The sequence below is a fragment of the Leptodactylus fuscus genome, chromosome 1, assembly GCF_031893055.1.
Source record: "Leptodactylus fuscus isolate aLepFus1 chromosome 1, aLepFus1.hap2, whole genome shotgun sequence".
NCBI classification, from domain to species: Eukaryota; Metazoa; Chordata; class Amphibia; order Anura; family Leptodactylidae; genus Leptodactylus; species Leptodactylus fuscus.
The window spans coordinates 286,293,790-286,321,734 of NC_134265.1; the positions used below are offsets into that span (position 1 = coordinate 286,293,790).

Sequence of the window (27,945 nt, forward strand, 5' to 3'; positions counted from 1 at the left end):
ATGGACTGTCAATGATCATGTGATGGACTGCCCACGGTCATGTGATGGACACACAGGTGCACAGCTCGTTATAGTTACAGCACAGTAATCAGACATCTGCCTGGTGCACCCGTGTGTCCATGCCCATTGACAATCCATTACATGACCATGGCATGATTATTATCCACTGGAAGTAAGCAGAATGAATGAAAACAAGCAGAGATCTAGAACAAGAGTAGTTCATACAGAAAGTATATTGGAAAATAGCAGAACTTTTTATTACAAAAACAATAAAATTGGTCCCTCAATATTGGTCTGAAAGTGGACAACTCCTTTAAGGTTAGCTTAAAGTGCACCTAAACTTTTGATTAACCTTTGATAACAACTGTTGTAGTATACTTTATTAACAAATTTTGTCTCCTTTCTGTGAAATCCCGCTTTGAAATTCACTTTCTGTCCTATGTTTACGCTTTCCCCTTTTTGTCTTTTGGCAGCAGAAAAACTCTCCTTGTGCATACAGCTGGGCAGGCGGCTCCTATGTAATAGAAAGAATCTGAAGCCGAAGGGGGTAACTTCACATACTTCAGGCATAACAAAATCTAGAACACTGCTGCCATATCAAAGATGATAATCTGCTTTCAAGCACCACCGAGATCAGAGTTCTACCTGTATTATTTCCAGAGAAATTATCAATTAAAACATATTCTGGATATGGGAGATGTAATGATATATATATATGGAGGACCTCATTTTTCATATGACACCAGAATCACTGTTATAAGTTTTATGATGCCAGAGATACAACTGTTTGAAGTGGCTCCCACTCTGTATTTTAAGGAGCCCGTCCATACCCACAGTGCAAAGTAGAGGGAAGATTTCTGCTGACATTAGAGAAATACAGTAAAGCATACATAAAGGAAAAGAAAGCTGGTTTCAGCAAATGATTGAGTGGAAAGGAGCCAAAATCCGGTAATAAATTATATTACATTTATTAATGTCACAAATGCTGCCAGAAAATCAAAAGTTGTTCGAAAGTTTAGATACACTTTAAATATCCCTCTGAAGCAGTCAAATGCTCTTGAGCAACTACAGACAGAAAGTATTGAGTCAGTCTCATTGATCTTTCTACTCCCGGGACTTATTCAATACACTTGTCTGAACACTATATATGTTTGTACCGTGCCAGCTTGCTTGCATAAAGGAGCTCATCCTCTGTAACAGTTGAAGGATAGTGTGCCCTTCTCCCCCCCCAACGAAAACAAGGAGAATCTATAAGTGTATACTTGTATTAAAAAAAAAAAAAAGGGTTGATTAACTGCTTATGTACAAGAATAATTTCCAATCATTTTCGTCCGAGAAGAAGAACCGGGACTCTTGGCTGCAACGGGGACAGGCGAGTATGCATTTTTTTATTTAAACGTTAAAAGGGTTGTCCATTTTTGCCTGGACAACCCCTTTAAGGATTACACAAGTAACACATCCAGAAAAAAAATCCTCAAACTCAAAGACAAAAAGGTAAAAGACAAGTAAGTACCTGTTATAATCTGAGGTTCAGCAGACTGGCATCGTACTGTAGCCACAGCATTGGTATGTCCAACAAGAGTATGTACACCGGCTTTTGTTCTTATATCCCAGATCTAGGCACCAAAGCAAAAAAAAACATAAATATGGAACTGCATTGGATTAATAGAGTCTGAGAAAGGGTAAGGACACATTCACGGTTCAGCAAATTCAGTTTTTAAAGCCAAAAATAGGTTTGGTTCATAAAGGTTGAGAACCTATAACTTTCGGGTGGTATTTTTCTTTGTTTTCGATCCACTCTGTATTTTAGCTCCACAAACTGCACCAATAAAATGTGTCTGCTTAGGGTGCCTGCTACCACATACAGGGTTGACCCATGTAAAAGGCCCTTTAAACATAGAAGGTAACCTCTGACATTACTTACTCGAGCTGTGGAATCTCTGCTGCAAGTCACCAGCACATCAATGGTGGGATGCAAGTCTAAACCATAAACTGCACTTAAATGACCATGGTAATGCCTAATAACCTAGTCAGGGGACAAAAACAAGACACATGAGCTTTAAACTGTAGTGGTTTATACAGGGGAAAAAATAACAAACATCTGTTTTAAAAAAATAAAAATAAAAAAAAATTGAGATGCCTCATTCTGATCCGTATGAGGAGAGAGTCCATGCGGAGTTAAAAGCAAACGCTATTCAGAGAACAAAAAAAAAAAAATACACAAAGCAACCGAACAGACTATTCTACAAATCCACAAAAGTAATTTTCAAGTAAAATAGCTAGCAATAAGCAAAGCTTAAATGGAGGGGAGGGGGAAAAGAAGAAAAAGAAAAAAACATATTGTGGGTTGTGGGAAAGCATAAAGGGCAGTTGAACCCTGAGTTTATGGATGTACTGCATACCTTATTATATTCCAGATCCCAGCATTTCACCTGCTTGTCTTCGCCACAAGAAAACAAATATGGGCTCCGGGCACTTACAATCACTCCCCGGACAGTGCTTATGTGTCCTGTTAAGGACAGCTTTAATTTACCACTTGCCAGATCCCAGATCTAGAGAGCAGGGAGAAATAAAGTCAAACTCCGAGCAGCACATCATTAATATTGCATGACACAAATACTCTCCATAAAGCAGGAACCTTATTAAAACAATGGCATGAAAAGCACGCTAGAGTTGTGCTTTGTATTAAGAGGATTTCTCAAGGGTCCACTAACGGGAAGAAACACTCTGATGCAACAGACAATGCAAGACGACAACCTGAGAGCTTAGCAACTTGGAGCTGGACATGACAGTGACCAAAACCAATTTCCCCCAACTCCAGAATCACCCAGGGTGTCCTGTACCGTGACCACATGCACTGAATGTGTAATGTAAGCAAATAGCTCCTTTACTATTTTTAATTCACACATACAGCTTTTACAGCCAGATAGGTTCTTCTGTAGTAAAAGTCGCTAGTACAACAAAGTGTTACAAAGAAAAAGTGAATTTGGGATACTAAATTAGCACAGCAGGCTCTTAGTATCACAAAAAGTCAACATCATGCCTGTCCACCCCAGGGGTGCTTACATTATACGAGATAAAGGCCTGATAACTGACCAACATTGTTCCAGTGCTAGAATATTTATTCAATGAGGCCCAAGCAGCTCACCTCACTTTCCTGTGCATGCACATAGTATCCAGCACCCGCACAATAAAGCAGAGATTACTGCCTGGGCTTCACTTTAAGAAATGCACATATATAGAAGACTATAGGCATATGGTGCTTCCAAACTTAAGGCATACTTACGACACTAAACCACCAGTCCATAAAACATTCTGGGGATTTGGTGTCCCAAATTTGCCTGACTTGGCCCCTTTAACTGTACCATTTTTCTTAGAGAAGAAATGAACTGATGAATTGCTGGATGACCTCAACTGAGATGATATGACTGTGTGCGAGTATACATATTGGCACATCCCCATGTGCTAAATTGCCTAAATTCTTGAAATGGAGGCCTTAAGAGGACCTTTCATGTCCTCATGAATATGTGGTTTTATATACTACTAGAAAGCAGACAGTGCACTGAATTTAGTATGTGCCCAGGGCTGGAGATATCTCCCCATTGTCAGAAGGGCGATCCTCATAGCTCCGCGTCATAATTTCGCAGAGCATTGGTCCCCAGCCTGTTATCTGATCCAGAATGGATGGCATGACTACTTGCTCTATGGTCAGGACAATGAGTTCAGATAATTGCTGTTTGCTGATAAATGCTTGGACAGTTTGTATGTCTTTATGTCAACACATAGACAACAGAGTTTTCTGCAAGGCCATTGTCTCTGAGCATGGGAAGTGCTCTCCTACCCTGTGTAATGTAATATACATTAACTGTGCATATCTGATCCACAATTTTACAGATTTTTAATAATCGTAATAATATTACTATGCTGCTGTAACATGCTGAAATTTCCCCACTATCTTAATACCTCATGATAAAGGCAATGTTTATATCTACTGAGGTACAGTACTTCATAGTGTCCTGTCAATCAAACCCACCAACTTGTTAAAGAATACAGAAAGAGCAGGAAAACTGATGAGACGGAGATGGGAAAACCCATTTAAAAACCGCCTAACAGGAAAACTGTCTGCTGTCCATAGCAACCAATCACACACCGCTATCATTTATCAAAAGTACAATGAGAAATAAAAGCTGCTCTATGACTGGTTCATATGGACATCAAAATCAAGTTTCTGTAACACACTTTAATGAATCTCTCTCACAGAATACAAAGTATAGAATAAACCTAGACAATCCGCATGAAACAAAACATGTAGTCACAACCAGCACTCTTAAGAGAGTGGCTGGTAAACAACTAGCTATGCCATATTATAGTTGAAGGATGAACCCGAGTTCAGTAAGGATGTTTCTATTTCAGCAATTTACTTAGTTGTATTGATTCCAACTTCTAAACATCCCAATATGGAAAAGAAAATTGCTTTTTCTCCATTGCGCTAAAAGCTGCTGAAGCTGGCATGAAGAAAATTACAAAGGCCCGGCAGGAGCATGGGAAATTATACCCTTAAGCACTTTGATTCACAAAAGAAATGCTTCCTTAGCGAAGGCTTCTTACCTTTATTGTTCTATCTGCTGAGCCTGTGACAAACCACTGATTCCCGGGTTCGACTGCTAAGCAACGTACCCACCCTAAGTGACCACTGATGACCTGTGAAAGAAAACTACAATTATCATGTAAAGCCTATAAAAACATTGCATCTAAATGTAGAGATACAGCAACGCCGTCCTTCACATAGTAAACACACATAAGTTAGGGCCAACTTTCACACAGTCAGAATCTTACATCAGTATCTGTATCCCAAACCAGAAATAAAACATTCATAATAGAAAGATTTGGACCTTGTTTTGGACCCAAAAAATAGTGATGACTTAAAAAATACTGACTGCTTGAAAGTGGCCTTAAAGGGGTTGGCCACTTTCTAACTAACAGTGTGTAATGTGTAGCCCAAAGATAAACAAACTTTCTCATAGACATTCATTTTTAATTCTGCACCTGTCTCTTTATTTTTGAGGCCACGCCCCCTGCTTACTTGGCTCTGCCGGCTCTCTGACACTCCTCCTCTGACCACTGAGCTCGTGACATGGAGGGGCATGTGACCCAGCTTGACCATGTCACATGTCTGTGCCTGCTCTGCTCTTCTGCCTGGTCTTTCACTACTCAGCAAGGACCTTATGACGTCACAGTCACATGACTCTCTAGTCTTGTTACTGGGTAGGCGGGTCTGTGCTTGCAAGAAGGTCCTTGAACTATATAGAAAAGTTGTATGCCATTGCAGTGGAGGAACATGCAGAGATGTGAGGTGCCTGGTGTAATGTGGGGATGTGAAAGATGTGGGGTTTATTGTGTAGTGTGGGTGAGATGTAGGGTGCATGGTGTGGAGGGGAGGACAAATCTGGGGGATAGATCTGGGCTGCATTGTGTAGTGGGGCTGAGATGTAGGTGCATGGTGTACTGGGGAGGGGGCAGATCTCAGGTGCATGGTGTACTATGGGGTAAGAGTTGTAGGATGCATGTTGTAGTGTGGAGGTGGAGAGATGTGGGGTGCATTGTATAATGTGGGGTGCATTGTCTAATGGGGAGAGATATAGGGTGCACAGTGTACTGTGGGGGGCAGATTTGGGGTGCATTGTGTAGTGGGGGTGAGAGATGAAGGGTGCATGGAGTACTGTGGGGGGGATATCTTGGGTGCCTGGTGTACTATGGGAGTTGTCGGGTGTGTGTTGTAGTGTGGAGGTGGAGAGATGTGGGGTGCATTGTATAATGTGGGGTGTAGTGTGTACTGTGGGGGAAGAGATGTGGGGTGCATAGTAGAGAGGCACGTGGCAAGCTGGGGGGTGGTTGTGTGTGCTCCTTGCACTGAAGGTACATTCAGGAAGGGGGGGGGGTTTGGCGATGCACAAGAGGCTCATGAAGAATGGAGGAATCTTTCATATCTGTGTTAGGGCTAGTTCACACGGGAACATGGAGGCAGATTTTGACTGCAGAATCCACGTCGTAATCCGCCTCCATACAATGATAGTCTATGTAAAGGGCTTGTTTTTTTGTTTTTTTTTCGCTAGCGTTTTTTTACGCTAGATGAAAAAAAAAAAGCGACATGACCTTTCTTCAGGCCTTTTTCTGCCTGAAGAAAGCAAGAGAAGTGAATGGGAAGCACAAAACGCACGTTTTTTTACCACGCATTTTTTTTGTATAAAAATGCATCACGTTTTTTTACAAAACAAGTGCGGTAAAAACGCAATGCATTTCTTGCAGCCCGTTCTTTTTTTAAGGGATGGGAAAACCGCCTGGCCTTGTTGGAAGCGGTTTTTACAACAAAAAAAAAACTCCACAAAAAGCAGGCCAAGGTCCCAAAAAACACTTCCTAATTAGGAAGCGTTTTTTCCGGTGCCAGAATAAGCCGCACGTTATTTACGTGTGAACTAAGCCTTAGGTTTGCATGAGAGGCACAAAGAAACTCTGGAACATGCTGCAGTTTTTGCCGTGCTTTTACCACCACATTGGGCTTCGGCCATAAAAGACACATGGGGAGCTGTGTGAAACTTGTTTGGAGTGTTCTGAGCTGTGAAGTGCTTATTAACACTATGGGGGTGCACTAGAAAGATATAGAGTGCTTGTCTGGGGGTGCACAGGAAATATATGGCTATTGGTGAAATAACTGCTAGCAGTGCGGGGGTAGACTTACAGGGGTTATGCCCTCCTCTGTGGGTATCTTGCAAGGGGGCATATATCTTGTGAATAATGAACCGTCACTCGGTGATTAGGCTGGTGCTCGGAAATGGCGTCTCACGGCCATCATGATATAGTAAATGAAATTCCCGGCACTCTAAGTATACTTCCAAAGTGAAATTTTATTCCGACAAACGTTTCGGTCTACAAGACCTTCCTCAGTGTGTCGGTAGGAAGAAGGAGGTATAGGAAGCCAAACAAAATGGATAGGGAGTCCTGGGCACTCATCCACCAGGACTCCCTATCCATTTTGTTTAGCTTCCTATACCTCCTTCTTCCTACCGACACACTGAGGAAGGTCTTGTAGACCGAAACGTTTATTTGTCGGAATAAAATTTCACTTTGGAAGCATACTTAGAGTGCCGGGAATTTCATTTACTATATCTTGCAAGGGGGGTCATAAGAATTTGGACTCTTCTCTGGAATTTGGACTGGTGAGGACCTGGCTGTGTACATATATATATATATATATATATATATATATATATATATATATGTACATGTATGAGTCACTAGTGAGGACCTGGTCCCTCTGGAGTAGGGGATTTGGCCATCTTACTGTGAGCTGGCTAAATACTACTTCAGTTCAGATCCTGACCACTAGGGGGGAAAAAGGTCCTGACCAGTAATGGGAAATAGATCATACTGAGGCGGCTAATACTATAAGTGATAAGGACCAGGTTCTTACTGAGTATAGTATTTAGTCACAACCCTATTGTAATCGATGGTGTTCGGTGGCATTTTATTGAATTTAGCGCTAAAGAAGGTGTTTTGGGGCTCCATTCAAATTGGATGAATCATAGCGGCCCTCAGCGGCTATTAGTTGTGCAGGACCCCTAGGATTCAGCCCAGTGTTGTGACAGTGACAGCTATTGTGAGCGCACTCTGCTAGCCAGAGGTGCTGAGGTGAATGAAGCTGTGTGATCACATCCTATGTGTGGGCAGCGCTGTGATGGGCCTCAGTCTGGAATGTAGGCCAGGAGATTTACTTTCAGTTTGTTGATGTCCCGCCCACTCAGGCCGGCTGAGCTCACATTGCAATATCTCATTTTAATGGGGAACAGGTAAAATAAATTTCATTTTTACAGCACATTTGTCCTATAACCATCTTTCTGAGTTGCCTGGGGCACTTTGGTTTTTTCAGCTTAAGGGTGGCCAACCCCTTTAATGGATAGAAGATCGTATGAGTATACAAGAAAAAAAAAAAAAAAAAAACCTAATCAATAGAAAATCTACTTTGGGAACACATTTGTGTCAGAATTACATCAAAATATAGACAAATCAAATGCAGTAAAACGTAAAAAGCACAACGTAGATGGACACACTGGGGCAGATTCACTAATACTGTCTAAAAGTAAGAGTGCAAACTGAGAACAGATAATATGAGAGAAAATGTTGGCACATCATTGACACACTATATCGTATCTTACATTCTTGCCCCCTTTCCACTACAAGTTTCTCCTCATTTCTAATAAGACACAGACTTTCAGAAAGAGTCAAAAACATTTAATAATTGAGGTGTAAAGCATGCATGGTAGCTTGTTAGCAAAAATCGTATCACCAGTATATCTATCTCCAATAGGGTCATTTACGAAGGCCGTTTTTGTAGGTTAGTCTAAGGCTACATGCATAGATAGTATTCGCCAAACATGCACATTGCATACTGGGTTTTTTGTACTATACCTTTCTTGCCCTTATGGGTATTAGGCATTTTTGCAATATAACGTAATGTGACAACTTAGTGGTTAGTTCTTACTTATCCAGCACCACCCACCCTGGATTGCTTACTCTAAGGGTAAGTTCACACAGGATTTTTTGGTCAGGAATTTGAGGCGGATATGAAATCAATGGGAGCCGGTCAGCTCTTTTTTCCAGGAGCCGTTTGTTCCGGCTCCCGGAAAAAGAAGCGACATGCTCATTCTTCAAGCTGATTCGCCTTGCGATTGGCCTGAAGACACTTCCTCTTCCCAACTAGGCCCATTCATTGAGCCTAATCCGGAGCGGAGTGCGCGACTGGATGCCGATGCAGTGCCTCTGCCTCAGGTTCCAGACAAAAAAAAAACCCATGTGAACTTACCCTAACAGTGCATGAGCAACAAATGACGGGCATGTGCACTTTATGCCTGTCATCTGTCTGTGCTAGCAGGAGCGCTCCTGGCTCATCTAGCCCTATTTAAAAGCTTAACATAGCTATTTGGCACCTTCAGTATAGCATGCTTTGCTTCCATGATGGCATTGGTGAGCTTCTTCTTACATGTTGTATATTGACTTTCCTTTCGTTCTGACTCTGCCTCAAATGATTCCAATCATACGTGGTGTGAGCAGTTCATATCTCCTTTGGAGCATTAGGCTATGTTTTTTTTCTTTTATCCTGGGCTACTCTACACAGTTTTCTTTATTTTTCCTCCTTTAAAGTGTCTGTTTTGGTTCCATAGAATATATGTTCACAGCTTTGTGAACTTGTGTTAAATACCTTAGAATATCTTATATCACACTGATTACTAATATATGGTATTAAGGAAATTACCATTTTTTTGTTCACCTGATTATGACACATTTAATGGTTGCATTTTTTTTTATTATATTTTTTTTTTATACTATTTTAGATTGTTATTAATCTGTTTGATATTATGACTTACGCTAGGTTCACACTAGCGTTCGGCAGTCTGTTCTCAGCTTTCCGTCTTCTGCATTTTTAAAATCGGACACAGAGTACTGCATGTCCGAATCTGTGTCCGGTTTTAAAAAAAACGGTTTCGCGGCGGAGAGCATAAAACGTTCACCGCCGCTCATGGCCGGACATATTTCAAACCCATTCAAATGAATGGGTATGAAAGAGTCCTGCAGGTTTCCGTCTCCTGCCTCTGTTTTGTGCAGGAAACGGAAACCTGCAGAACGAAGACTGGGCGCAGATGTGAACGAGCCCTTAGGACTCCGTGAAGTTGTGTAATGCATCAGTGATTGGGCCAACTTGGGTAGGAACTGTCAGTTATTGATATTAATTCAACTAACATGTATATTTATCTTTTATCATAAACTTCCATTAAAAAGGATCAAGGTATTAACAGAAACTGTTTTTTTGGAATTGTCATGTTTTTATACAGACCTATCTGTTGATGCCACCGCTGATGTCTTTTCTTTATGTTTGACTGCTAAAAAAACCTTCAATGTGCATGATTGGCGAGTGCTGTGGACTTTCTATGGTATATATTGTTGGCATTATTCACCTTCAAGCACTCTGGCTACGCAACACAAGAAGCGCTTAGCATATTAAAACTGTCATATTCATATGGCCGTGGTGGTGTTTACCGGCCACAAAATCAGATCAGTATTATGCAAAAAATACAAAAACCTCCACCTAGAATCAGTATGTCATGGTTCTGCAAAAACATTGGCATGATTTCTGTGCTACAAATATAGACAGGAATAAAACCTGCTTCATATTTTGCTATTGGTTTCTACAGCCTGGATACTGACCTGTAAGAAGTACAGATGTGTACACTGAAGCAAGATGAGGCATATTAAGGAGTTCATAGATCTTCATAGGTTTGGCACATATTTTTCTGTACATGTGCCAATAAGGCAAATCTATGCATGTTATGAGCAGGTATAGATTTGCATCATATTTTAAACAACTTTTAGCATAAGTAATGGTAAATCTGTTTCGCTCTCGATCACAAAATCCCACCAGTTTTTATGCAAGTGACAAAAAGTAAAAAGGCATTTTATTTCTTTTTAGCAAATGTAATTTAGATGGCATAAACTCCTCGAAATAAGTTGTTGAAGTAAAAACTCAAGACTCACTCTGTACAGTTTCCAAGGTGGATGCCATTGTGGTTTGGGCATGGTTGGTGCTTTCTTGGCCATTAATGCAGAGTTCTTCATTCCACCAGACTCCATTGAAGACTAGAACAGATAAGATAAATGTAAGTTGCCTCAGACAACTATGAACAATTTAACTAAACAAAGTCAACAGGAGATGATACATACTGAACAGGTGGGCTTGAGGGAACGTTTGACCATTATATAGGTCATAATTATAAAACATAAGAGAATGGACACATTTTTCAAACATGAATTTGTAGGCTATATGAAGAAAGTATCTATACACTACATTGCTAGTGAAATGATTTACACCTTTACAGGAACATGTCTGCACAGATCACATGTACATAGGGAACAGTCAATACAAATACAGAAAACCGCAATACAACAATAGCACAAATTTAAGGATACGACATAAAAGTATGGAAGTGCAAAGAACAAGCTCTGTAGAGAAGTGTGTAATATACCTGACTGTATGTGAATAAGTAATGGATATTAAGAAAGCAAGGTTATGTGAAATAATAATAATAATGATGATGATGATGATGATGATGATGATAAGTGACTGAAAGAATATGTATAAGAAAAAATATATCTTTATACCGTGTTAGCCAGTGGATATGAAATGAAAATTTTTTTGAGAGAAGTCCTCAGTAGTTGATACCCTTTTTTAATGGCTAACTTAAAAAAATTATATTGATGACATATTTCAAGCTTTTGGGACTACTAAAGGTCCCTTCATCCAAAAAATTTTTCACATGATAAAGAATAGTACACTAAGATACACTTAGCCTCTCGACCACAAACAGTCCATATACTAGCCTTCACATTTATAGAATTGGAAAACACCTTTATATGTAAGTATGACCTTACCATTGACAAGCCAGGGGGCTGTGAACGTTCGGGATGTCCAGCCTGTCTGTAAATATCTCCAATACCAGCGGCAGTGCGATGAGCATCCTGTCTGGTGACAGATGAAGATCAGAGAATGTGGGTTACTATTACAATATTAACACAAAATATTCTGGAAATGCTTTTGAGTTATATTCAGAAGTTTTCTATATTTTTCTGTTATAAGGAGTTTAAAGAAACTACAATCCTGCAAGTGTGGTTGCAAAAAGATGATACTGTAAAGTCTCCACATTCCCCAAAAAGACAGAAGAGAGCTTTGACATAGTTACCTTGCCTGGGAAGGTGGAAGTGCCAGTGCCAAAGATTGTGCTGCCGATTCACTTGGCATCCTTTGGATCTGAGTGTCAGCTGTCAAGGCTACACCTGAAAAAGAAATATTATTAAGTTGATCAAATCCCTATGAAAGAAAACACCAGTACATTTACATATTATACATTACAGCCCAATAAACATGCAAATTCAATTGCTTTCATGATTTGAGTAGTTGTTAGTTTAGAATTTCCAGAAATCTAAAGATATCTAACAAATAATAAAGGGGACCAAGACTGACATTAATGGCATTATCCTGAGGAAAGTCTATCATTATCAGATTTCTGGGGGTCTTACTCAGGTCACGCTTGCCAATGAGCTGAGTGAAGAGGCCACAGTGTTTTAGTGAATGCCACATCTCCATTCTTGAAGGCTTACCAGGAGAAGCACTGTACATTTGGTTGAGATGATGGCTACTACTTCTGTTCTCTGCATTGACTGGAAATGAGCTGTGCAGAGCTGTGACATCAGGCTCATCCACCACCAAATGCAGTGTTGTGCAGAGTCTGGTTAGCACCCAATTCATTTCTATTGCCAGTGACAGTAAAACACTGACGGTCCCAAAAGTAGCAACACGCCTACACAATCTGCCACTCCATTCATACAAGGAACTCTGCACCTCATTTTTGGGATTGCTTCGGTTAGGTGATAAGCTGTTGACTTGGTCGATCCCCTCAGACAATGGTGGCAAACGTAGATATTTTTGTAGTACATAGATGAAGATATATTTTTATATTAAAGGAGCTCTATCATTGGGAAAAGTCATTTTTAACTAATTACATCCTTGCATACCCTTTAGAAAGGTTATTTCACACCTACCTTCTGTATGTAAATTGCCTCATTGATTTTTGAATGAGCCTGTTTTATTCACATGCTAATTAGCCTCTCGGGTCCCCAGTGTTCCTGACCACTGACCTGCTCATGACTGATGTAACCAATCAGTGGCTAAACGGTAATGCTTGTTCAGACAGCTGTATCGCTCATGTGCAGGTTAAGGGCAAACAAAGACTGGAGACCCAAACTGAGACTCTGGATACCTGGCCGAGCACAGAGGTGAGTATATAGTGTGTAATATTTAAAGTTTTCCAGACTCAGATGGATTTTTCATACTGATGGTCAGACCTCCAAAGATCACATACTAATCATTAAAGATGAGCGAACACTGTTCGGAACAGCCGTTCCGAACAGCATGCTCACAGCACGCTCCCATAGAAATGAATGGAAGCGGCTGGCATGCGGGGGGGGGGGGGGGGGGGTGTTCAAGCGGCCGGCCGCCGGCAAAGTCTGCGTGCCAGGTGCTTCCATTCATTTCTATGGGAGCGTGCTGTTTGGATCGGCTGATCAGAACAGTGTTCGCTCATCTCTACTAATCATGTCTATTTGATTCAGGTGCATGGATGGGTATCTGAACTCTCTAGTGAAAAGTAATGCTCCGGTATCAGCTAGACATGAACTGAAGAGAGGGTTGCAAGAGAACCCATTTAACATATATGAAATTTACAACTAACACTAACATAAATCCATTAAAAGAGTGTTCCAAGGTAAATACTTAAAATAATAAATCATGAGCATTCACCTGGGTGTTCAGTCAGAGATTCAGAAGAGCCTGAGTCTCTAAGATTAGCTCCTCATGTGAGTCAAGCAGTCAGAGATTGAGCAGAGACGCTCCTTTCAATAAAAGCATCTTAGTCAAGCAGAGGCTCAAGTGTAGGCAGAAGGATCAGCAAAGACTGTGGACCTAAATAGAGACTTCCCAATGGAGCCCTGGACATATGGTGAGGCGACTATGCATAATATGTTATTTTAAGCCTCTGCAAGGGGTGAAATCAAACTTTTAATACTCCTTTAATACTGCTTAATATAAAAAAAAATCTCATAAAATACCTGGTCCTGAAGGATATGGGTGTGTTCCAGTTACCATGTATTCAGATTCAATACCTGATAAAACAGATACATATTAGCAACAGTCTTAAGGTTTCTGTCACAGGAAATATGACTGGGAACAAATCATTGAGTGGTAAATGTAAAAGCTCTAGTTTCACAGATTATGAAGAGCTACATTGTACCAACCTCCATTACTACACTGTTGGAACAGAAAACCTGGTCCTGCAAAGTCTACAGGACCAAACTAATGGCAAAAACAATTTACAACAATAAAACAAAACTTATGAGGTTCAGTGATGTCAGACAAAAGCGATTAGTTTACTTGACTTTAGGATTACAACTACCATGGGGTACAACAGTCTTTGGCCCACATTTACCAATAGAGAAGATGAACAGACTTAAAATAGACCCAGACTTATCCCAGTGACTGATGTGGGATGATGAATCTGGTGCCTCTTACCTATTAGTCGGCTTATATTGAGCCAGAATTTTTGAAAAGGACCCTTCCCCACCTCCACCAATTCCAGTTCTTAGTATCTGTTATAGGCACTGCACTGATCTGTATATTTTTTCCTTTATGCATTATATCAGTGTTCTACTTTTATACAAATTTAATTAAAAAAAATACAATTGAATACAATTTTTCTTGTGGGGGCTACAGAGAAAACGTTGCCAGAATCAGTGGAATAGAGACTATGTAAATGACGTAAAAAGCTGGAGTTGTTGGAGATGGTGAAAGTCAAACTTTGGTACAATTATGGCATACACGGTCGCATCATAAGCCACGCCAAGTCACTGTCCTAGGCGGGGGTGAGGGGGAGCACTATATTTTTGGACAAAACTTAGGCATAGCCAATATAGTAAATTTCTCCAATTGTTTCTCCCACATACAACGAGACATAATCTCAGAGAGCAAACATATCACATACATAATACACGCTCTCTCATAGGTCTGCAACTTTGCTCTTTCCTATCAGTGAAGGATGGGTATCTAGAATACTTCATTTACGTAGAAAAATAACAACGGCTACTTGTACTATTGCAAATCTTCATTCTGCAAATCACAAGTGGTGCACAAACCTTGAATACTCGGGTAGTGTTCATAAGGATCCCCCATGATGCCATGTCCCTTTTCACGGTTTTCTTTAACAGTAGGCATGTGTAACACAGGTCCGTATTCTGTATGTAATTTCACAGCCATCTTCAGTCTGTGACTAAGGAGGAATGAAATAAGAGTGTACAGAGTTATTGTGCACATAAACACATCCTATACAGCACATTTCCAGCACCCAAACGGGTTAGAATCAAGAAACAGGATACCAGAAGAGTTGCTGGAACACGTCAGGTATCTACTACACTTTACTAAAGAAATACATACTGTATGTTTAAGGCAAAGTGAATTCTCACATGTTATAATGTCTGATTTCTACCTGGGTGCTGTCTATTCTTCTGCTGTCACAAAATCCCCTTAAAGGGGAGGCCACACATTGCAGAAAACAAGTATAAGTGCTTCCTTAAAAGGTCTCATTCCTGGTTTTGTCTCAACAACACACAACGAAATCTGTATTAAAAATAAATAAATTTCCACAATTTGTGACATCAGCCCAAGGTTGCTTGTTTTACCTACAGATGTGAGGTTATTGAAAACCAATAATTTCTGATCTTCATTGCAGTGAGTTTGCATAGTGCCTGCCAAATGAATGCTGTTACAGTCGTCACATTCCCCTGTTCTTTAGGACCCCCAAATACTAGAGCAAAGTTGGTGAAAGCCAATTTTGCAGGTTTGACTATCTGTCTTGCGTATAGTGAGCAGCCAGCTCACCTCTGATAGATGATGTTGGAGGAAAGAAGAAACAAGCATGTAGAAAGATAGATAGATGATAGATAGATAGATAGATAGATAGATAGATAGATAGATAGATAGATAGATAGATAGATAGATAGATACCTGGTTTGGATGCCTGCTGGGTATTTTTAAGCCTGCAACAGATGGTCTTACAGTCTGGAAAATATAATCTGTATATTGGGCCATATTTCCTGAGTGCACTCCGGAGAACTAATCTCACAATATCATAGTTATCTACAATGCTGGAGTTACTACTTCACACCAAGACTACTGTCCTTATTGTGATCTTCAGGTGACACTAGACCCATAGTGAATCGTGACTCTCCACATCAGAGCTATGTTTATGGGAGTCTGGTTTGCCAACAGTTCAGGAAATACGACCAATATACACACTGTAATTTCTAGACTATAAAGGACCGTGTGCAGCTTGCCTTAGGCCTGCAATGGTGGTTTTTAAGCATCTCACGAATGACATTATTTAATCTGGCAATATCTCCACAGCAAATGCTTAAAATGCTTAGAAGATAGATAGATAGATAGATAGATAGATGTAAGGTGACCGCAGCATGTGTAGCATCAAGTAATGACCCTTCCTATGGTGCCCCTCATTACACTCCATGATGTTGAAAAGTCAATTTAACAACCTTAGTTTGGCATTTGCAAATATACCTTAACTCATAACGTGTGGGGGGGGGGGGGGGGGGGAGTGCAGCTTCATCTAGTCATGCAGTATTCATACTAAATCACATCGAGTGAGGCCAGAAATTGGGCAGCAACCATGTCTCACAAGGTGTGATCGGGGTACGACGACTGCATGGCCAGACAAAGCTGCTCCCCGCCACCCTCTGTGGTTAGGTAAGTTAAATTTGCATATTCAAATCTAAGGTTTTAAAAACTTCCAATTTGTTTTTTCAGCAACAGAAATCTTAGTGAGGGGCGCCATAGGACAGGTCATTATTTAATGTTACACATGAGGTGACCAGTTTGGGATGGACAAACCTAATTTGAAGGGTTCCCTATTAAATAAATCATTAAAGGACATGTTTTACAATTGAGGTAGCAGCAGAGGCTGCCATTATTCACACCTAAAATGCTATTTAGAGGTTGTATGCTGGAAAATAACAGGCAGGTAAATTGTAGGCTAGGTGGTCGGATGCCAGGGCCACTGTTCTAGGAAATTCATGAAATGGATAGGAGGAGAGCCACACAGAACAGCTCCTACAGTGCGTGTAATAGTCTTATTTAGCACACAGGTATTTGATGAAATAATCATGTAAAGCTTTGCTCTGACTGGAGCAGCAGGTACGACGATAACCTGTTTATTTCTCTGCATTATTTATAGTGCTGGCGTTTAGGAGCCGGCAGGACACAGGTAATTGAATTCCCCACATGCTGCTTGAGGAAGCCTTCAAAGTCCATCAGATGCTACTTAATTGTCAATGCCTTTAGCAGCTCTCATAGCATAACAGTCTATTCTACAGAAGGTATGGATCGCCAGCTCCATCTAACTGCATATTTACTTAAAACCCATTAAACAGAGCGACAGGCTCCATTGACTCATACCAAAGTAAAACGGATATCAGCCATGTATCTTACCCTGTTTCATCTATAGGGATGGGCTTGGTATTGTCAGCCACAAACATGTCATGGGTCCTCTTCAAAGATCTAAATACCAGTGTGTGGACGGAGTGTTTCTGCACATCCTGCAAAAAGAAAACGTGAAGTATTACGCAACTTTCAGACGTAGCTATGAAGTATGGTAATGAAATACAAGGCTGGAGTCTGGACAGCTCATTCACTGAAAATTACTACTGGCATCTTATTTGTAAGGCTTATTTCACAGTGAGCACCACCCTGGGATTTTATTTATTCCATGGTTTTTTGGCTGTTACAGCTGGAAGATTTGCCAATACTGACACAAGATTGTGAATACGAGCGCTGTTGCAGTAGTGCCGCTGACTACTTTGTTCTTTGCATTATTTGTAAGGCTGTTCTCAAATGATGTCTGTGACAGCTATTATCTCTAAACTGTCTTCTAAGGTCTACTGAGTCTTCACCATTTCAGAACGAATGCCTTGAACATTTGGTGCTGGAATATGTGGAAATTGCATATTCTACAACACAGAAAGACACCAAGGCATAACCCTCATTATCTGCCACTAAACTGAGCAGAGTGCGAGTTACCCGGCCCTCAATCCAATCAGAACAGAGGATTAAAGACCCCAGTCAGACCCCCACTGATATGAAAGTTATTCCCTCTCTTCAGGATAGGACGCAACTGGTTTTGTAGGAAAACCCTTTAAGACCGGGGCCGGACAGAAATACCATGATTCGCCTGCGGCATAAACGTTGCGGGAAAAAATGTCGCATTGTACAGTACTTGCAAAGTGGGTGGGATTCATGTGAATCCCATGCCCACTTTGCAGTAAAAATGGACACGCACGGACAGCAAGGTTTTTGGAAATCGCAGCATGTCAATTATATTTACGGAAACACCGGCGGCTTCCCCGTAGATATAATTGTAAAAGAAAGCCAGGAAAGCTCTGTGAACTCTCTTTTCAAAGGACTGTGAGAAGAACCGCAATGCGTTGCCGCCAACTTTTTTCCGGCAGTGCTTTAGAGCTGCAGAACGTCCCGTGGGGCCTTAGCCTCAAACAAAGATTTATAGTTTGAAGAAACGCTAAAATGCCAATTGCTAACAACTCCATGTGTCCTAAATGCAAAATAATGTGGGAAACTTATAATGCAAACACTGATGCAACTTTATATCAGTAGGATCTAGTATTCCTGGCTCCATGAGAGTATGCAAACACAAAACAATGCAAAAGCACTCTGCTAGCACCAAGAGAATTTCTGCTAATCCCTACTGTATATATAAATGAGGTTCTTGGTCTCCATTTTGTTCACAATGTGTAAGCCCATCTGCCAGCAACAAGATGACCTCTTTTATATGGATCTTTCTACTAAATTGACTCCCCTCTCTTTGGGTCTTGGCTTCTCATGAATTAAGACCAAGTGTATTTCAGCCATATTATGCTTGATCTTGCCACTGATTCAGCCACAGAACCCGTGCCACAAGACTCACTGACTAGTAACACTGTGCCTGTGACTAGTCAGCGAGCAAAGCCATGGCAGTAAGCCAAAGGGAATAGCCTCTTATATTCCTTTTCACCGTGTGAACCCGACCTAATCTTTCTATAGCAACAAAGTGAAATTCTAAATGTTTGCAAACATTAAGAGTCATAGGAATTTAACCTAGGCAGTTATGGTACATGAGGAGCAGCTTCAGCCTAGTCACACTGTCCATCTGCTAGTCCATTCTGGGCATGACTGACTCCGCCCTCACTCCCCGATATCATCAGAACTCCAACCATCCCATTGGTCAAATCCTGTATAGGATCAGACTGGACGCTCCTGCTCACTGCTTTGATCTTCACACACACGTGTGTGCGCGCGTGTGTGTGCGCGCTAAACAGTGAGCGGAGCTTGACACCTTTGTCCTCTTGTACCACCAGCTCCTATACATGGGCATGTCAGCCTCTAAAAGCCAGCAGCACACCAATGAGAAGCAGGTACAACTGGGTAGGAAAGGGAAGTCTTTATATAAAGTCAAAATACGCAGGGCCAAGCCTTCTACATTCTGGGTATCAGTTAGGGACGGTTATCTAGGGCAGATTGTGAAGCCCCTAATGCCCTTTCAGCCATTCTGCAGAAGAATGAAGTCCAGCTTTTCATGAAAATGGAGCTAAGGCAGAATACGATTATATAGCTGTCCGGCCAACTAATGTCTCTCCTAAATCTCCAGACATACAAGCTCAGCTGAGCAATCTTCTGTTTCCCCATAAGTCAGAAGAATGCCACCTCTAGACTCCTCCAACAGCAGCTTATACTCCTTCAGACTCAAAGGAACATCTCAAACCTAATTTCCTCAACCTCTCACATTGGGAGAGAGCAGAGAGGTCATTATAGACATTATATTGTAGACACCTGTTGACCGATTTGGTCAACATCACTATGAAGTGTATGTTCACCTTACATGGCTGTCCATCATTGGATTTGGCCTGCAGCAGTCCAATGTCATAAAGGGTCTATATCAGGACTGCTTTTGGTGCCTACTATATAGGCAGTATATGAAGGAATGATAAGTAACCCTATTACAGTATCAGATTTATTTTCAATTCTTCACCTTGACACCACTGAACTTACCGTCCTGCCACTACCATAGTGTTGTACTGATGTACAAAGATGGTGGGTAGAATGATCGCCTCATGTGACTGAATGCAAACACGCCAGTCTTCATATGTGTACTAGGGGGATATGCACACCAGTTTCTGACATATATTATAGTGGGTCTGTGTGGTCTACTGAGTTCTGATAAATATATGATGTGCATGTAGACACAGAAATAAATGCCATTATATATATATATATAGATATATATATATATATATATAAAATTTCAGAGGAAATTAGATTTTATGTGCATCTTATCAGGATAGAGCTCCATTTTCAGTTGGGAGCTCCAAGTTTGCTATATCCCATAACAGAGCGCGCTAAATGATAACAGAGAGAGATTTACCACTAGTACTGAGCTAATAACACATCTGTAATATGCTCCCCCTAGTGGCGGTTGATAATGTTGGTGCATTACTTATTTTGGCCATACCCATTTCTCTACATAATATATTTGTCTGCCTCTTACATCTCCTCCTTATGCGTCATGGAGCGTAACCTTAGTGCCAGCGCTGTGACACAACATCATTTCTGGCCAGCAATGTACAAGAACTGCAGAATCAGACATCGGCAGCGAACATGATCTGAATAACTATGCGAACAGTGGAGGCAAGGAGCGACTACATGACAAACCGCAACCAGCGGTAGTATTCTCCCAAGGGCAGGATTTTCTCATTGCTCACCGTACAGGCCAAGTCCTCTACATATACAGAATATAACAAGAAGAAAACGATGCCTGGCTTGGGAATGGTGGCAACAAATAATTCCCCAGCAGGGAAGTACTGCAGATCTACGATACACACACAGAAATCACAGGGACAGGATGAAATAGTCGTCTGGAATTTAAAAAAAATCAAAACAATAAAGTGGGTTCCTGTTGGAAAAATGTAGGAGTAAAAATACACTATGCAAGTGTTACTAATTATGATGGAGAAATAACAATACTCTGCGGCATCTGCACTCATGTTTTCCACAAAAATCATATTTAGAACATTCCAATGGAGTTCTGTTTATGCCATGTGCATCCATGTGTTTCCTGTTCCCCTGCTGTTTATAATATCGCCAAATTCACGCACTCTGAGCTAGGACTGCACGAAGTAGAGGAATTATCGCTCTACATCCAGGGATAGATAGCTGCAAATGTTAGGAGCCCATGTTGATCACTCCACAGCCCATGAAAATAAGACCTTATAGCCAAACATATACACCACTGACACTGGCTACCTGGCATTATCTAGTCCTGTATGCATAGCAAGCTTTCCATGGTTACTATCTAGAGCCCTGATCTTTAGAGGAACTGCTTGTAAAATTGGACTATCCGGGTAATATGAGCAATAGTGGCACCCTGAAATGGAGTCCAAAGACAATGTGTACAATGCCTTAGAAAGAGAATGATGTAAAACAATAAATCAATAAAAATAGATTACAAAGAGAATAAAAAAATAAATACACTGACAACAAATTTCAAGAAACATTTTTGCAACAGTGAGAAATAATTATAGCACTAATAACTCAGGAGATGTAATAGGGGTGGCATCACTTGCATGTAACAATATGGTAGGCCTTGGCTAAGTTGGGGGCACACTATATACACTTGTTTTTATATACGGTACCTACTGAGCGGTGAGCACAGGACTGCTGAGCAGCTAGTTTATTTCCATTGTACGTGGTCCAGCACCGACTGCTAGTAGGGCTGAGTGATTATGGTCTAAATAATGTGAGACGGTGACAGGCAGGTTGCTGGAGTCACTGTACATTTCCCCCAGATTTCTGACTTATGTGTTGTCCAAAGCGGGTCTTGAATAGGCTTTAGGCCAGGTTTAGGTCCCTGGCTCATTACTGGGCCATAAAAGCCTGCACTTCAGATCCTGGGAGTGAGAGGAAGTGCCTGGGTCTGTCCTGACACTGAGGGCGGGTTCACACCAGCGCCCGATCTCCGTTATGCAGGTTTCTGGCAGCAGAAGACGGAAACCCGGCATTCAGTGTCTGCTAGTGAGCGTCTTCTGCTCTCTGTGGCGAAAACGTTTTTGTTTTTTTTTGTAACTGGACACAAAGTCCTGCATGTCCGACTATGTGTCCAGTTAAAAAAAAACGGTTTCACCGTGGAGAGAAGTAGACGCTCGCGGGCGGACAGTTTTCAAACCCCTTCAAATGAGTGGGTTTGAAAACTGCCTGCCGGTCTCCATCTCCTGTTCAGTCTCTCGGGCAAGAAATGGAAACCTGCAAAACAGAGACCGGGGTGCAGGTGTGAACCTGCCGTGAGTCTAGAAAGATTGTACTGTGATATTTTTGTTTACTCATGTGGCTGGTAGTAAGCCACACGTCAATTAATGACCCAGCCCTATGACAAAGTGAAACTTTTGGTCACAATATGAGTCCTGCACTTCTATTGTGCGTGGCTTTGTCGGGTATTGCTGCTTAGGCCAATTCAAGTGAAAGCAGACCCTATTTTCATCCCTGCACAAACCCATTAACGAAAGTCAGAAAAGTTAAAGAAGTGACCAAGTTCTCTGTGCCATCCCAGAGAGCCATGTTAGAGAATTTAGAATCACTCAATTTAGAATTACTCAACATCCAACACTCACCAGATCCAGATTTACAATACAGCACAACTATAGGAAAACTATGGCAAGCTTTGGCTTAAGCAAAATGATAAGACTTTATGGAGAGCTCTAGGCCTGCTAGTCTCAGCTCAGAGAGAAGATTATGTGACCATTTTCTGGTCAATGCAGATTTAACTCTTGCAATACCAGATCACAGTATATCTGACTCATCACAGCTGAAAACAAGCCAAGAAATGCAAGCTCAAAAGTTGGAAATGATGCCATAATGAAGAAATAAGCCTATGCTGAAGTCTTTGCAACGATTCCCAAAGCCCCAGCTGTTTGCTCAGTACAGTATCAGCCTGCAAGTGCACCAGAGGCGGGCCTAATATGCCAATCCTAGATATCATCATGAAGGATCCAGCTGGGATCAGAAAGTTAGACCAGGGGTCCGCAACCTTCGTCACTCCAGTTACTGTGAAACTAATGGCTCTTAACATGCTCCATTCACTTCCATGGGAATTCCAAGAACCGCAGAGCAAGAACGCATGCTGGGAGTTGTAGTTCTACAACAGCTGGGATGCCGAAGGTTGCCTACCTCTGAAGTAGACGCTTGTTATTGGCTTTTACAGCGTTTTGCTTATCAATAAGATAGCATACCTTTTTGATTTTTGGCACGCTGGCTATGTTTTAGAGGTGGATTTGAAGCTTTATCCTTTACATTTATCTACCTGGTTCTGTTATTTAGATATTGCTCTTTATTAGGGTTGAGCGTTCAGGATCAAAAAAGATCGTATTCCGATGGGCGATCGAGCAAATTTCACGATCGTGATCGGAATTCCGATCCCAATCTTTTTAGGCGGGATCGAGGTCGGAGGTTATTTCCCACAATGCTTTGCTACTGGCCAAGCATTGTGGGAAAAGTTAACAATGTTAGCTAGTCTAGAGATGAGCGAGTATTATTCGAAACTGCCGTTTCTAATAGCACGCTCCCATAGGAATGAATGGATGCAGCCGGCACACAGCCTGTGCCGGCGTCCGGCCGCTTAACCCCCTGCGCGCCCGCTGAGTCCATTCATTCCTATGGGAGCGGAGATGTAGCAGAGTCCAGTATACAGCATAGATACTATCTACTCTTCTGTTTCCTCCCTGCTATGCCGTATACTGGACTCTGCTACATCTGCATTACTGTACATTGACTTGTCTATCTACTCTTCTGCTTCATACCTGCTTTACCGTATACAGTACTCAGCTCTACTACATCTGAGATCTACAGATCATTCAGTCCCATGGGTGCGTGCTATTCAAAACGGGAGTTTCGAATAGTGTTCACTCATCTCTATTAGTGACTGTTAGGGTCCATTCACTTTGAGGAAAATGGTGAGGAATTTGGGGTGGAATTTCTGTGCTGAAAAAAAGCCTCCCATTGACTTCAATGGGCACCTTTTGCAGAAAAAGGAACCCATTGAAGTCAATTGGAGGCTTTTTTTTCAGTGCTGAAATTCCACACCAAATTCGTCACCATTTTCCTCCGTGTGAATGGACCCTAAGTGTCAGTTTTAAACCAAATCTGTTACAAGTACGTTTTTTCGCAGACAAAAAAATCGTACATGCACACTTGTGTCTGTTAAAGGAAAACTGTTTCCTAACAGACGTCAAGCGTCCGTTATTTTTTAGCGTTTAGGTCTATGGGTAATGGACTGTTACTTTGCATCTGGATTTTTCCTGTGCATACTCAGAAGGCAGAAGTATATAAAAAAAAAAACGCAAAAAATGAACAATATATATATATATATATATATATATATATATATAAAAAGACACTAACTGATGCTAATGTGTCTGTTTTTTAACTGATCTATTAAATTGTGTCTGTTATATGTATCTGGTTTTTGGTTTTTTTAACTGACACTATCATAACGGACATCCGATGGTAGTGTGAACCAAGCCTTATACTTATAGTCCATCCGAGTGTCATGTCTATGCTAAAAATAAATAAATAAAAATCAACACACACATCGCCATTCACATATCTTTAAAATAAATAAACAGTCGAGATGAGCCAGTAGTATTCGATCGAGTAGGTATTCGAACGAATACTACGGTATTCAAAATACTCGTACTCGTTCGAATACTATCGCTATTCGCAGTACAGATTCGATTCAGAACCAGCGCTGATTTGCCGGCATATCAATGCTGGTTCTGCAGCAGGCTCTTCTTTGCTAGTCAGGAGAGCTGACAGCTTGCAGTTATGCGGGAGCTGACTTTTTCTCATAGGAATGAACTGACCAGCGTTGATTTGCCAGTGTACAGCATTTGGCCAATTAACGCTGGTCCTGCCGGAGGCTCGTCTGTGAGGAGGCGGAGTCTAAGATCAGACCACAGCAGTCTCCATTGTGGTCCAATCTTAGACTCCGCCTCCTCAGACCAGCCTCCAGCAGAAGCAGCGTTGATTGGCCGAATGCTATAAACTGTATAGCGAGTAAGGGCCGGTTCACATTAGCAATTGTCTCCCATCCGGAAGAAGTCCGCAGGAGGACCCCCCCGAACGGAATATCAGCACAACTACAAGCACTGTGCAGTTAAAGCGCACGGACGCCATAGACTATAACGGGGTCCGTGCGTTTTACCTGCACAGCGCTCCTCCTACTACTTGTGGACTTGGTGACTCTCCTTTAGTCGAATAGTGGTCTCCCCTGAAACGAGCATTTTTTTCCCATAGACTATAGTGGGATTCGATCGAGTAATCAAATATTGAGGCTCTACTTGAAACGAATCTCGAATATTTCACTACTCACTCATCTCAAATAATTGATTTATCAGACCAGAGAATTCTGCAGCTACACAGAAAACTGCAATATACTGTGGCTTCTGACAACTTTCTACCCAGCTTTTGGTCTAAGAAAGGATAACTGTTTTACCACCAATAAGGTCAGGGGTGTCCAAGGCTGATTGATGCTGAAGGAGTAACGTCTAGCCTATCTGGACTGACCCAATATAAGAGCTTCTGTTGCGTAAATTGCTAAAAATGGTTGTTTTGGCTATGATAGGTATCAGAACAATGCACATGTTGATCCCTTCGCACCTATAGTTCGCATATAAGCATAAGAAATTGACCGAGAGAAGGCAATGTAATACTCATGGCATTGTTTTACTGGCAAACCTTTGGTTCTGGCCTTCATGTGCATGTTACGCTAACACATACTGTATCACCAATTATTATCACCAACATTAAAACAAAGTGTACCCCTTCATGAGAACAGCATCCCCTAATGCTAGAGTCCTCTTCATCATAATAATGTGCCATGCAACATGGCAACAATTGCTTAGGAATATTCTGAATTCTAAGTGTTTTCGTGGCCTCCAAACCCCAAGAATCTGAAACATAAGGCTGGGTTCATATCCGCGTTGGCTCTACGTACTGGAATTCCATTCTCCACTCTGCATGAAAAATGCAAAGAGAAAAGCACTGAAAGCATCACTTCTCTCTCCGCATTTTTTGCCCTTTTCAGGCAGAAACAACGTGGACTCTATTAGAATCTATGTGGTCCACGGGTAACTGCTATAAGTGGATTAGGTATCCATTCGGGGGGGGGGGACGACCTCAAGCGGATCCCCCGAACAGAAACCCGAACACAGTTGTGAACCTAGCCTGAGTCTTCTCCATGGAGGCCATGCATCACAATTTAAAGGGCTAGTCCATAAAACCCACTAGTGGTTGAAGGAGCTGGAAAATAAAAAAAGAAATACTCTCCTTCCCCCAGACACTTTTGGTTCCATGCTCTGTCTTTCTCAAATGGACCAGACGTGGTAAAGCTCAAATGAGGCCCTCATAACTGCTGCAGTCAACCAGTGATCACATCTTCAAGAATGGTGATGTATCAGTAGTGACATCACCGATACTGCACATGTGACTGAGATAAGAGGGGACAGAGAGCAAGTGGCCTATCAAATTTATTACAACTCACAAAAGAAAACTGACATGAGTTACACATAAAATTCTAACTCCGTTCCTAACTAGCGAAGAATACAATTGTGGTGTCTAACAGAGCATCAGATTTTTTTTTTTTTTTTTAAACAGAGTTGTCCAGGATTTGGTACAACCTGTATGAAATTCAGGGAAGAAGAGATATATATATATATATATATATATATATATATATATATATATATATATATATACTCTCACCTGTCCTTGGCACACTGTTGTCCCCTTAGTCTCGTGTCACTGAATCAGAAATCCTTAGCCCCACGTAACCACTGAGATCAGTCAGCAGCTTCCTGAGAGGGACCAGTGATGTCACCGTCTCCTTGCCAGCAATTGCTTAGTGGAAGTCTTAGTAGACTTCCAGTATCGATGCACTGGTGCAAAACTGTATGGATATGGGCAGCGGACCACAGAGTATTGTGAACAGGTGAGTAGAGTTTTTTTATTTGACACCTTCAATGGCATCCAGATTGGTTACTCCAATTCCCAAACAGCCACATCTAAACACTGCCTTGGTAAGTTTTGGCAGAGCTGGACACGCTGTTACAGATATGAGGTCTTACAAGCATGGCTAGCAGAATGGACAAAAACATTTCCATAAACAAGAGTAGTCAGGTATGCAAGTGTATATGAAGAAGGATTAGAGGCTGTCAGAGTCTTATACAGGAGGCGCTTGTCTCCCGCAGCACAGAATTGGGCATAATGAAAACTAACATGCAGACACTGGGTCAGTTAGGCTACATACATATACAGGTACAATAGGCTCTGCTAGTTAGGCTACATACATATACAGGTACAATAGGCTCTGCTCACATCACCCAATTTGCCTACACATCAAGGAAATCTCCCAGTATATGAGGCAAATGTAAGAACCTTAAGAATGGCCCAGCCTACTACACATCATACATAAGCCACCATGATACTGTGTGTGCTGTTCTATAGGGATCTTTGGATATATCTGCACTTGGTGTGAACAGAGCAGCCATACATCACTCATGAAGTCATCCTTCATACTGGAAATAAATCAAGCCCCTGCAGCAATTGTGTTCTAGTCACCAGTCATGTGATATGTCCAGCTCTGTACCGCACCCTGACACTGTGCAGAGGAGATGATACAGGATCTACATGCACGTACTATATAGCAGCACACCTAGTGACATACTAGCAGAGCGATGTCAGTAGACACATGCACCATGCGCGGACAGGCAGTATGGAGCCGGAGCACGCACATACCAGCCACATACAGACCCCTCCATTATTTACACCCACAACACTTACCGCCACGGCTCCCCATTCCCGCTGAGACATCCCGCCTGATAGTCACAAGCGCCTAGATAGGAAAACACACCGCTCCTCCAACACAAACCTGACCGGACGTGACGTACCGGAAAGCGGCGGAAGGGCATAGAGTTACATGTGCGGACCACTGCTCAGCGACACCAAGCGGCTGGGAGGACTGCATGCAATTATTGTACTGCACGATATGAACGATACATAAAGGGGCCATAATTTTTGTTCTTTATAAATCTTTAAAAAATTTTTACTATTTTTTCAGCGCTCACATCGATATTCTGCCATTATTACTATTGCATTTTTAGTGAAATTTTGTATTTTGTGTAACTTAT

General features: G+C 41.5%; 1 protein-coding gene and 1 non-coding gene across 3 annotated transcripts in view; both read right to left on the minus strand.

The window, feature by feature from the left end:
- The window catches only part of PLRG1 (pleiotropic regulator 1), a 43,658-nt gene extending 15,957 nt beyond the window's left edge, over window positions 1–27,701 (minus strand). The window contains exons 1-11 of one of the 2 annotated variants that reach the window (XM_075287791.1): window positions 27,599–27,701; window positions 17,153–17,259; window positions 14,791–14,924; window positions 13,711–13,764; window positions 11,787–11,880; window positions 11,483–11,569; window positions 10,585–10,684; window positions 4,609–4,701; window positions 2,403–2,552; window positions 1,925–2,026; window positions 1,514–1,616 (exon numbers count right to left, since the gene is read on the minus strand). In XM_075287791.1, coding sequence (XP_075143892.1) covers window positions 1,514–1,616; window positions 1,925–2,026; window positions 2,403–2,552; window positions 4,609–4,701; window positions 10,585–10,684; window positions 11,483–11,569; window positions 11,787–11,880; window positions 13,711–13,764; window positions 14,791–14,924; window positions 17,153–17,259; window positions 27,599–27,628 — 1,054 coding nt within the window. In that variant the 5' untranslated portion in view covers window positions 27,629–27,701. Of the gene's footprint in view, window positions 1–1,513; window positions 1,617–1,924; window positions 2,027–2,402; window positions 2,553–4,608; window positions 4,702–10,584; window positions 10,687–11,478; window positions 11,570–11,786; window positions 11,881–13,710; window positions 13,765–14,790; window positions 14,925–17,152; window positions 17,260–27,598 lie in introns of both variants that reach the window. The other variant, XM_075287783.1, reaches the window with a different exon arrangement.
- Window positions 22,478–22,570, minus strand: LOC142190951 (Z30 small nucleolar RNA). Its single transcript, XR_012714589.1, has one exon. It is a non-coding gene; the product is annotated as a Z30 small nucleolar RNA (small nucleolar RNA).
- Window positions 27,702–27,945: the final 244 nt, after the last annotated feature.